General features: G+C 28.9%; 1 protein-coding gene across 1 annotated transcript in view; it reads left to right on the top strand.

Moving 5' to 3' along the window:
* Positions 1-13365, top strand: part of Sb (serine proteinase stubble) — a 443865-nt gene that overhangs the window by 419459 nt on the left and 11041 nt on the right. Inside the window, exons 4-5 of the mRNA XM_075365332.1 lie at positions 2405-2916; positions 8122-8207. Of these exons, the coding sequence (XP_075221447.1) occupies positions 2405-2916; positions 8122-8207 (598 nt within the window). The remainder of the gene's footprint in view (positions 1-2404; positions 2917-8121; positions 8208-13365) is intronic.

Below are 13365 nucleotides of genomic sequence, written 5' to 3'. Positions count from 1 at the left end.
CGCATACTCACAGAATTTGGGAATTTGGCCCTATGGCTGAAGCGACAACAAGTGAAGCATAGCTGTTCGTCAAGGTACTCCTTGACGCGACAGGATGCGAAGTCTAAAAAGACTCTACCTTTCGGACAAGAACCTCTGGAAGAGACCAGCGCCTAACTCGAAAACACTGTGATGCTGTGAGGCATCATGCTTCCCTGTCTTGAAGACCAGCCTGCATTCTTTCTTGAACGCAGCCCCGTCCAAGTCGGTGTTCTGCTCCCTAATCAGGGTCCGAAATTAGCTAATTAATTTAGCTATTTTAATTTTTGAACAACCTTGACCTTCTTGGGCTTGGAGGCCAGGGTCTCGTAACCTTCCGCCACAACAGAGAAGGCTTCTTTGATTTTCATCAAACGAGGAAGAATTGTCTTCCTTGCGCCTGAGCTAACACTGCCAGGGAGGACCAAGAACTCTATTAAGTAGTCAAGGTCACCCTGGACTACTTTAGCCAGCAGGCGGAACTGCCATGTCTGCCCTTTGCCTTTTTGAATGCCTCTACCACTGGTATGGGTTTAACCCAGTTGTCATCCCTAACTCCACCTCCGATACCTCATTCTCAGAGGAAATCAAAGGCACTGGCTCCGGCTTCCTCTTTTGCCTGAGCTTGGTAACTACCTCACTAAAACCTTCAATGGCAAATTCCCTGACCTGCGTGGACATTAAGAATTCTCACTGTCTTCCTCCTACTTGTAAGTTGGGCGAGTCCATGTATGTAACGACTTTCCACAGCAAGTATGGGCAGCTGGAGACCTGAGTATTCTCCTCTCACTCTTTATACCTCTTAGCCATTTCTGAATCAGTTATAAAATAACTAAGGATTACAGCCCTCATTCTTAAAGAATGCAAGTAGGACTAGCAGCAAGTATTCCCTTACTCGTAGACATCTTATGACCAGAAGTCGTTGCCATCACTTCTCCGCGGTGAGGCGAGTATACGTTCGCAGAAATCTGTGCCTTACACACCACAAATGAGGAGCAGATAATGAGTCTAAATATGATGCTAAACCATGAAATTTGTAAACCATTCACAGTAATGTAGTCTCTTGGGATGACCAAGAGACTACATTACTGTGAATGGTTTACAAATTTCATAGAAGAAAATTTTGAAATCATGTTATTGTTACTTTACAGATGAGGCTTGGTTTAATCTGTCAAGGTGTACTAATTTTCAGAACTGGTAGTTGTGATTATCAGATAACCCTCAATTTGTACGAGTGTCCTTTATGGAATCCAGAAATTGAATATTAAATGGACTTAACAAAAATCAGTTATGTTCTTTAAAAAGACAGTTAATAGTGTTTTTATTACTCTGAAACTTTAATGAATTCATCAGATAACTCAGAGAAGTAGAGATCAGTTATCCTTAATTCCAACAAGATGGTATTAAAGCAAACACTGCAATACTCGTGTTTGATGTCTTGGAGAAAAGAATATTTCCAGGAGTTCATGTCCACCTTGAACACCAGATTTCACTTTATTGGATTACATTTGTGGGAGCACCAAAAGAAAGTAATGTATTGCAACAGACTATACACAATAAAATAATGACTAGTACGCAGATCATCATAGCATCATCTGGTTATGGGAAAAACTGAAATGTGTTCAGTTCTGCCCAACTAACTATTGGAGTAGGTAATTTCCTACAACTTCTATATGACTTTCAATATTCTTAATTTTTAATAAGTCTATTAACTTTTTAGCAAATTTATAATCTATAAATGTGCATTAATCTATAAAATTTTATTATTTCCTTAATTCAAATGTAATGTACATCTCCCAAACTTGCTGGGTCATTTTTAGTAATTTTTTTTTTTTTTTAGATGACTGTGATGATATTATAATTGAATTTGTTTTTTACTCTGCTTAATTTTACAAAATAACTACCAGTTTCAAAAATATATATGTGAAAAATAGTTTTCATTTTTTGAGTCCAGACAGTTATGTTCTTATGTATCAGAGCAAATATAAATAAAAACAAATAAAATACACATTTGTATAGCATTGATTACACATTACGCTAAATTTCTCCCTGTCTCTAAAAATAAATGAGAAGTAGTTTAAATGATTATAAGTACATATTATTCTTTTAATTAATACCTTTCTTGAAGGCCTTGTAAAAGTGTAAGATGAAGTATAGGCTACTAATAAACAATATTAATAAATATATTATGCATTTTTAAGTCTGTCTAAGATAGATTGTGAGGTCGTAAGTAAAAATAATAAATTAGGTTAAAGTTTGTTTTTTACTTCTTTTATTTTTCTCTGATACTTTCAGGATTCAAAGAAAAAAAATCAAATAGAAAATGTTTTATGACATTTTTATTATTTGAGGATAAATTTTTAATTGAATTATTTTATAATTACAGATGGAGTCACCACAGCCATCACCAAATGCAATTTCACCAAGGATCACAATCACATGAGGAAGAAGGCACAAATGATATAAATTCATCTTGGCCTTCACCTTCATCTGTCCTTTCATCGTCACTTGTACAGCGCCCTCCTAATACCCCATTTGTAACTAAACCCCGCCCTCACCAACCAATTAGACCCTCGATATTTCCTTCCTCTACAACTAGTAGTGTTAGTAGTAGTATTAGTAATAGTAATAGTTTTAGTGTTAGTAGTAGCAGTAGCAGTAGTAGTAATAATAGCAATCGAATTAGTAGCAGTATTAGTAGTAGTAGTAGTAGTAGTAGTAGTAGTACGAGCACTACAACCACAACCACAACATCATCAACAACAACCACAACAGTACCTCCATCATCAAGCAGTTCTACCACAACACCAAGCACAACTACAGTTATTATTTCATCACTACCTACAAGTAGCAGTATTAGGCCAAATATTACATTATCAGCAAGCAGAGAAAAAAAAGGTAAGAAAGGATTATTTTTAAATATCTATTATAAAATAATAATCTTATTTATAAGATATTAACAATTGTTTTATTTAATCATATTTTTAAACCATTTATGCACATTTTTTAAAGTTCTTGAAGAAAAAATTTTTAATATTTTTAATTAATGGTCCAACATATAACTAACACATGTAATGTATATGATTATATGATCCTTTGTAAGACTGTAAGCAATATTTCCTTAAAACCTGAATCTTCTGTTACACTTGTAAGAACTAAGAAAACAGCATTTTTGAAACCAAAAGGAATACAGAAATAATAAAATACCAACAAGTGACACCCCTTTTAACCGGCTGGATGTGTCATTTTTAAAAAATACATTTTTTTAATGGACGTAATTTTTGTTAAAGTCCTTTTGTTCAGTATTCATATTTCCACAGTGCATTTCAAGACAACCATATCTCATAAGCTTTTGTCTCTTCTAACACTCCCTATTATCACTGATGGAATTTTTTGTGAATTTTATATTCAAATGGTGTGATACTGGTCACCCAGGTTCAGTGCGAATTTAATCCTTCTAACATCAGAATTTAATCTTTAGAATTTCTCAGTATTACATAATAAAATAAATCAGATGGATAGATCAAAAATACGCCTGCTGCTCAGAAGATAAATAAAGGGAGAATAGAAGCTTCATTGTAAATGGTTGCATAAGATGTAAATAATCAGTACTGCAGTCAATGTGTTTCACAATAACTAAAAACAATAATAAATAAAACAAACAATGAACTAGTTCCTGTTGACCACTATAATTATGTAACACTTCATAAAATATTAAATTTTGCACCTGGCATTTATTTATTGGTAATGATAATGACAACCAATGTCAATTAAAATTGGTTGTTAAAAAAAAAACTGACCATCACCTGGGACTGTTCTCAGAAGCCCTTTCTGCTAAAGCCAATTTAAGGTAAGTCTTGTTTCTCACAAACTACAAAATTTTCTGTAAAAGTTTATGTCTTTTCTATTAGTAATTTTAATTCTTGGTGTAGAGATGAAGTTATTACTATATTTCATTCAAAGTTATAGGTGAAACAAAAACTAGGTCTTTTTTCAATTAAAAAAAAAATTATTAATGTAGTCACTGTATTTTTCTGCTCTTAGCTAACTAAATATAAAAACAATTTTTTTATATATTTCTTTTACCTAAACTCCATAAATTTTATGAGAAGTCTAGCTGACACTGAAACTGAAATATCATTTGGCAATAAAGTCATATTAATGTAAATAATATAATTTGATTTGAGCAAGTAAAGACAAAATTCTTATGACTTTATTGTAAAAAAGTTCAATTACTCCTTTTGTCATAGATCATAAGGAACGCAGTGACTTATGTTCAACATTGATTTGCTGTATATGGATTTGAATACCAAGTGAAAGATCTATCAAGTTTTATTTGCCAAAGCAAATGACATGAACAGCAGAATCTGTAAAGCAGCATTTTCCATGAAAATTAATCAAAATACAAGAAATCTTTGTTTCTTGATCCATTGTGGTTAAACCAGTTAGCTTCATTAATTCTGTATGTTTTTAACATGATCATATGCTTATTTTCAGTAAATTATGCATTATATGTAAAGACATTTATTCAATTTTTGTTACATAATCATATTTTCACATTTCATATAGTACACATTTAACTAAGAAAACAATATTCCAACATTTTTTCTCTTTCATAGAATATCAATATCATACAGTGACTAATATTTCTGAGTGATACTTTCATACTATTTTAAAACAGTAAAAATAAACTGGTTTCTACTCACCTCAGAAAAAAATAAAGAGTGTAGTTTTACATATAAAGAGAAGCTAATCCATCATAAAATTAGTTATTAGTAAAAAAAAATAAAACTGGCCCAATACTTTTTAGTATGGTTTTTAAATGATAATTATCTGCTAGTGGATCTAATGCACATGGGATAACTTTTCACACAGAATGCTTACAAGAAATCTTTGTTGCAATTTAAGTTGAATACAAGAATTACAACAAAGATTGGACTGACAGCTCATCATTTAGCTAAAAAGCAGCTATTAACTCCAGTAAAAGAAAAAACTCACTCATGTAAAAAAAATTATGTAAAGAATGTCAAAATGGAGAAATGTTATGTTTACTGTTTAGTGTCGCTTTTACCTTCAAGGGCAAAGAATTGGTTATATTAGAAAGGTAGCCAATAAAAAATATTCTTAGCCTATCTAACAATGATTAAAAAATAGCATACATTTGAAGGCTCCAATTTATTAGTGACAGTTAGTGGTACATTGAAAAAAGTGATGGAAACTCCAAGCTCTCTAAGTTCCATTCAGAAACAAGCTTAGAAATCAAGTAACCCCCCAACATTAATCTATGCAGAACTTTATGGACAATTCTAAAAAAAATGACCAAAAAGAAACTAGATCAAAAGATATTTTTAAAAAAATGTGTGTTGTAATAACTGAATCTATCCAAAATGTATCATATATGTGAATCAAATAAGAATAAAGGACATATTAGCTAATAAATAATTGAAAATTACACACATAAAAATGTTCTAACTAAAATTATATTTTATTAAATTATAATTAAGTTCAGATGACTTGCACGCTACTGTATAAGTTAATACTTTACAAGAGATTTATCATATTTTATTTGCTGGATGGAAGAAATCAGTAACAGTCTATGCAGAACAGTTTATATTTGTGTAAATAATTATAGTAATATTATTACAGAAATGTTACAGTTTATTAAATATCTTTTCTCAGCTGAAGTATTAATTATCAAGATCAATGAACCACCAAAGCAGAAAGTTCTGCTTCAGTGACTTTTATCTTGATAGATGTAATGTATACACAAACCAACAATGTGTTATCACATGGTCTATGTACGATTATCGATCATATGATTATTGAATATATTCTTTTCAGATACATCTTCTTCTTCTTCTTCTTTACAACTTTCCAGGTCATTTTAGATTGAGAACATTATGTTCCTTTATATAATATTAATAACTTTGTATAATTCAAACCCTATTAAAAATAAAAATGTATGAAACTATAAATTATAATTCAATAAAATAGTCAAATTAAAAGAAAAATTATTTCAAATTATACTCTGCAAAAATTTTTATTCTTTCTTTTAGTTCTGCTTTTAATTTATTATATTATTAATCACTATTTTAATGAACAACAATAAGTAAATAATAAATGTTTAACTCTGAAAGAAAATGAATTAAAAAACTTAGACAAAATTACATTTAAAATAAAATAATAATAATAATTTTTCTTGACTTGACATGCTAGAAGAATTAAAAAATATTAATTTTTAGTTTGCACTCTATTTAAAAGTAAATAAGAAAAAATTGTAATGATATTAAAGAGGTTAAATAACAAAAATATTTATTTACTAATGTACACAAAGTATAAAGTATTATTATACTTTCCATTTAGAAAATGTCTAAAGATAATTTTTTTTTTAAATATCCACTTTTAAACAATAGTATGGTTATTAAACTTTAATTTCATGTGGCATCTAATAAATAAATTATCTCTAGTAGTTCACTAAATTTTATACATGCCTCAATAATTAATAAATGTATATGGATATTGTTTTTTCCCTTATTAAAATTAGAATTAGGGTAACTATACTGACCGCAAACATTTATTACATTAAGTTTTTGTAAGAAAATTTTTTATTCGAATAGACATAAATAGTTTAAAGACTGGTTGCATAACTAACTTAACTTGGATGATGTTTACACTCTGAAGTGAATGAACAGATTAAATCCCAATCCCAAATCTTGTTTAACACACATGTTGTTTTTGAATTTACTTTCTAAAAATACTAATTGATGAAATACTCACTCAGAGATATTTTGTAAACAACATTAAATAATGTATACATTAGATGACAGTTCTTGGTATTCCTAAAAGTATTTTTTTTTTTTTTTTTTTTTTTTTAATATAACTTTTTAATCACATGTTTATTCAGATTTTCATGACACAATAATTTCCTCTGTTGCCCATATTCTGGTAACATCTATGTTAGACTACAATTATAAAAATATAAGTGTTTTTATCTTTAAAACCAATCTCAGACGACTCTGTAACAAGCACTGGATATGTTAAATTTAAATTAAATCTAATCTTATTAGATGGCTTAAATAAATATCTAAATTGCTTATTAATGAGATGTGCTGATGATATGGTGAATCAAATCAGTGAGACTGAAATACTTAAAAGAAGGACATACGTTAAAGAAGGAATAAAAAATTATAGAAAGAACTGCAATGATAAACAATAAAGGGACATGAAAAATTAGACAAAGAAAAGAAGTACAAAAAAAATTCAAAAATATACATAAGTATCTGGAGAGTATGCTAATAGAGAATTGGAAGAATGAAATAGAGTGTTGGATCTTAGAAGAATTTCTGTGGATGCAATATTCCTAAATACTGTTCAGTAAGGTAAACTCAATTGAACATGTTTGAAGGGAACAGTTGAAACGAAAAAGAAAAAAGGAAGAAAGATATTTAAGCTGATGGATGAAGTCAAGAATGCAAAGTTAAAAATACTAGAGCAAGCACAGGAACAATTGGAGAAATCAATGACATTTGGAACCTGACACTTGACAGAACACTATACAGTGACAATAATGGTGGTTATAATTTTAAGAAAAGAAAGAAAAAACACACAAAGTGATAACAGATACAGACATTTTTCAAAAAAAAATTATATAGCAGGAATTTTGTAAAGTAATTTATTGCCAAAGTTTTTTGGACTATTTCAAGGATATTGAATGTTTATTACTGATAAAATTTTTCTTCTCAACAACCTCACTGCCATTTATAAATTCTGTATCTGATTCCAGAACTTATTTTCTCAGCTATAAATCTGCTTTGTTTCTAGTTTGTTTTTTTAAAAAATGGCTAAAATTAAAATAATAAATGAAAACCAAGACTCCTTTGTTTGTGTCAATATATGTAATATTTTTACAATAAATATATTAAACTGAAAAAATGTATAAATTTAAACTGCGGTGTATGATCAATCAGGTGTAACTAACACAATTTTGTCATATTAGTCAAATTGTTGCCTAACGTAAAACAAACAAAAAATATATATGTATATGAATTGCATATAATCACATTTAAGTATATTCATTATAATATTCCCATTTCATGCTTACAGGATGTGGAACAACCACTATAGTTCCAAGGCATGAAGTAAGGATAGTCGGAGGAAGAAATGCTCAATTTGGTGTTTGGCCATGGCAGGTAAGTATGTAGGATTTATATGATTTGATCATAAAGCCTAATTTTATAGCAAATTCTAATAGTAATTTATACATTTTCTTCTTTACTGTAGGCACATATAAGGAGCAAACTAAAAATCTGTTTGTTTGGTCCACAAACAAAATTTTTTAATTTTATGTTCACATGTACTACTGTTTATACTAAACTTTATAATATAAAGTTCTTGTTTTGTTGAAATCATGATTTATCTAATCTTGAATGAATTAAGAAAGGTAGAGTTTTGTTCAAAAAATGTATTGTCCATCCTTAGAAACAATTCAATTGATATGTACATTCAACCAATGAAATATATTTTTTTTCACCTTTTTGTCACATCAGCTGATTTCTTTTCATAATATATGAAGTGGGTTGCTTGAATAGTGGTTTTTTATGATAGTGTTAGTGTGAATTTTTATTTTATATTGTTATATCAATAGTGGATCTTGAAAAGAATACTAAAAGTAAGAGATATGAAGGTAAAATTAAAAGGTATTCTGCTCCTACAGTCTGTACCTTGTTAACATTCTTCTAAACGTCTTTCCTGTAACAAAATAAAACCAGCAGATGTAAAACATAATCAGAATAAAATTTTTATGGTCTTCATAAAGTCCAACATAATTTTAGCACTATTTCAAATAGCTCCAATTAAAAGTCAACATTTTCGTAAAACCAAAACTGAAAAAAAATCACCTGGTTCCAGTCTTCATCAGTTTTCTGCTTAGTATTTTATTCCCAATGTAAAAAGTTGAAGAAACTTTTCTTACAAGTTTGTAAGAAAAATCTCTGTGTTATTACAAAAATAGGACAAGCTATATTAGTTAAAAATATTATCACAAAGGTACATAATAGTAGTTCCATTGAATAAAATCAAGACAGTGACCAAAAGACTGAGAGAAGTATACATAAAAAAGAAAAATTGAAAGAATTTATTGCAAACCTGAGAGCAACAGAAAGCCATTGCAAAAGAATTAAATCTAAATGTGTGTATTTGAACCGTCATTTATCTATAAGAAAACTTCGTAATATGGATAGTGAAATTCAAAGTAAAGAGTTTAAGGCTCATTTTGCTATGTTTCAAAATGTTTTTGTAAACAATTTCAATATCGTATTCAAATCGCCTGCTTCAGATGTTTGCAGTGATTGTTCTTTATTGAAACAAGGTAATCCTCTTAATTATATAATGATTGAAAAGCGCATATATATATATATATATATATATATATACTAAGGATAAATGCATTTTATTAATATTTTAAAAAAATATGATGAAATAAATAGCTTAAACTTGCTTTGATTTCAGCAGATACAGCCTTTGCTGAAGACACCAATTCAAGAAGCTTACTACTTAAGACAGCTGAATTTTTATTTCCAGAGCATGGATGACTTGACAAAAATGCAGTGATTTTGTTGGACTGACGATCAAGCAGAAAAGGAAAGCACCAAGATATCCTGAGCATTAATTTCATATTTACAGTCAATAAATTTTCAGGATATAACAATGCTTTGATTAATCAGCAATGGATGTGTAGCGCAAAATAAAAATAATATAGTTTTGCATTCAATTATGAAGTACTTATACAATAATGACACTTCAGTTTCTCAAATCAAATGGCTTTTTCCTTTCAGGACCATAGTTTCTAATCGGCTGATCAAATTTTCGGCAGAATGGAAAAATTCTTAAAAAACATGCAACCTTTCTATAAAACGATTGACACATAACAGTTGTACAAGAAAGTTGGGAACATAAAAGAACTTGGGAAAGATTGGGTTTTCTCTGTGATACCACATCTCCGAATACAGTATTTAAGAATTGTGAAACAATAAGTGAAATGAAGACAGTGTTTTTTCATGAAAAAGATAGATAATAAATAAAATGTTTGTGTTATAGTGAAAACAATAGCTAACTACAAGTTTGAAGATTGTACTGAAAATTATAACACCTTATTACATAAAGACTATACTGTGAGTGTGGCAAAAACTTCACTGTACCAACAATACCAGTTGTTTGAGTATTTTGAAGTGAGAAGACTTCAGATGTTAAAAACTATATCATGGTCATTTTATCGTGCTCATCAATTGTCTTGGACATACTAACATTGAGTAAACACATTTAGCAATTTTTGAAAGTTACATTAAGCAGTTACATCAATATTCAGAACAGATATTGGTCAACACAAAATCCACACATCTTACATAAATAGCTGCTGCACTTGCAGAAAGTAGGAATCTGGTGTGCAATTTCTCGACGATGTTGTTCGGCTCAATTTTTTTTTACGAAACCTGTGACAGTCCAGCATACCAAGATATAATTATGTAATTTGTAGCTCTTCTCCATCCTGATGAATGCTATTGTTACCTGCAATAAGACAGAGCAACATTTCATACATCCAAATATACCATGGAATCTTTGGTAGAAATGTCTGGTAATTGAATGATCTCAAAAGGTCTGTGGCTCCCTTGTTCCCCTGACTTATCTTCACCAGACTTCTTTCTCTGGGGATTTTTGAAAGGACGAGTATTAAGCAAACCCATGTACCCTATAAGACCTGGAGCGAGCCATTACTGCACTGATGAATTGTTAGCCCTGATTTCCTATGATGGGTGTCAAAAAATATGGTGCAAAGGGTTCAGACCTGCCTTCAGCAAAATGGTGGACCTTTTTTCAACATCTGCTGTAAGACATGACCAGTTTATGCATAACTACATTCTATGAATGAAATCAAATGTATCTTTGTATATAGTCAATAATGGAATTATAACATATAGTACCATGATTTGCACAATAAAATGATTACACTGTATTGCCAAAGTATAAGTGATTGTGAGTGGTATAAAACAGTTTTACTTATTGAAAATAACAATAGTGACCGCAACAATGATGAAGAAACAGTTTGGGACTGATTTGAGGCTGCAAAGGCTTTGAAGATTTTAAAAAATGGGCAGATTAATAATCGGTTCATTTCCTTAACCCACTGCAAGTTTTCCTTAAATTTTGAGATTATTTTATTTGTATTTTTCTATTTTTTATAAGATGCTGTAAAAATATTTTTTTAATTTTATTCTATATTTTGCAGTTAATATTTTACAATATGCTATCTTCTCTTAGAAACTATAAAAACTTGTAAAAAACACTAAATGTTTTCTGTTGAAGTCAAAAAAATTACATTAGCATTGATTCATAAGAACAGATAGTTTTTCAAAGTTTTGTCCAGACACCATTCTTTCAAAAAACATGTTGTCCAGACTGACTAAACAAAAGATGTTTTTCCAAATTTGAATTTACATTTTATGAACAAAAAGATCCATAATAACTAATATTATTACTGAAAATATCATGAGGGTGTCTAATGATCAGAAAAAGTTTTTTTTAACCCTCCACTGCAATAGTTTAAGAAAAAACAGTTTTTCTCATTTTACCAAAAATCAAATGTATGTGACAAAACAGATTTTGAAAGTTTGCTCCTCATACTACTTGAATTTTAAACTTCATTGTTGTAAACTATTTGGTAAATAAATTCATGTAAAACTAAACCATGAAAAATATAATTATTCATATACCAATGGTGTAATGAACATACTGAGGGCAAATCAGTTTGCTAAATATCAAGCCTTCATTTTTGAAATGAAAAAAAAATATTGAGTAAATGAAGATACAGATAAATTTTTTTCCCTTATTAATTAATAAGATTAACATGAAAATTCAGAAAAATGTTCCTTATTTTTATATTTCTAATAAAGTTTCAGAAAAACTTAACAGTACATTTTAATCACTTTAATCGAGCCATGCAAAAACATTGGTATTCAAGAATAATATGCAATTTCAAATTATATTTCTGCAAAAATTGTAAAAATAACAAAGAATCTATTTCATTGTCAATTCCAGTATTAGAAATGAAGAATTTCTTATATTAATAAGAAAATGGTTATATATATATAATGACAATGGACAATATATACATACATTAGAAAGACAGATGAATGTCCAGTTTGCTTCTCTGCTTAACAGATGAAATTTTTATAGTTTCCTAGGTTATTTTGAAATAACCGTTCTTCTTTCACGCCAATTCCAACCAAAGAGCGAAAGAAATGAATTTTTATGAAACGTTTTTCATGATACTTGTCATTACAGATATCCAAGTGATATGAAATAATTCATGCAGTGATATAAAACAATTCATTTTTAATGAAAATATAATTTAAATTTATTAAAATTTATGACTTGACCAACTTACATAACAATACTTTTTACAATTTATGGCCATCTTCAGTAAAAGTAGTCTGGTAATATTAAAATTAACAAAACTACAATATATTTGAAGAGTGATTTGTGTAAACAGTTTCATTTAGATCTAATGTCATTTCATTAATAATCACCTTATTTCTTATTAATTTAATTACTAAAATAATAGTTATCTAACAACTAGTTAACTATCAATTTTTTATGACTTCATTTCCATGTTTCGTTAATGAGTTATTTGATTACAGAAAGATAATTCGTTAATGTAAGCAGTTATCTTTAATCATATAATCCATGATCTATTAAGTTACAGCTTTACTACCTATGTAAAGATAAAATAATATCCTACTGATATTTTTTTATATTTATATTATTTTATTAGACATGAAGATATTTATTTTTATTTCATGTTGTTCTTCTCAGGCAAAGCTAAAGTATGAGTACGCCAAATGGCCCACAATACTGTAAGTAAATAAATGATGTCAATCTAAACACTTGCTAAAAAGGTAATGACATATTTTAACCAAATAAAAGATCTTAAAAGTACGATTAATATTTGGCATGAACTCAATAATTTTTCAAGAAAATGAATTGAATACATACTTTATTAAATTTGATTTCTGAATGGCTGAAATTTGAAGTACTGTTTCAGATAATAATCATTAGTAATTTGAATGTATTTAAATAAATAATAATGCATTTAATTAAAATATTAATATAATTTATATCTACAATAATTTAATCAGTTCAAAGAAATGCATAAGAGAATTAATAATAAATGATACATCTTTCTTAAGTTTCTTGAGCAAACATACACTGTTATGTGTAGTAAATCTTGATGAGAATTTTTATCTAGTTGACTAGAATGTAACCTTTTTCTTAATTGTCTTTTTCACTTTTTCA

Source organism: Lycorma delicatula, chromosome 5 (genome assembly GCF_047948215.1).
Source record: "Lycorma delicatula isolate Av1 chromosome 5, ASM4794821v1, whole genome shotgun sequence".
In the NCBI taxonomy this organism is placed as follows: Eukaryota; Metazoa; Arthropoda; class Insecta; order Hemiptera; family Fulgoridae; genus Lycorma; species Lycorma delicatula.
Note: the sequence above shows the minus strand (reverse complement) of the source record. Positions and strands in the feature narration are given on the sequence as shown.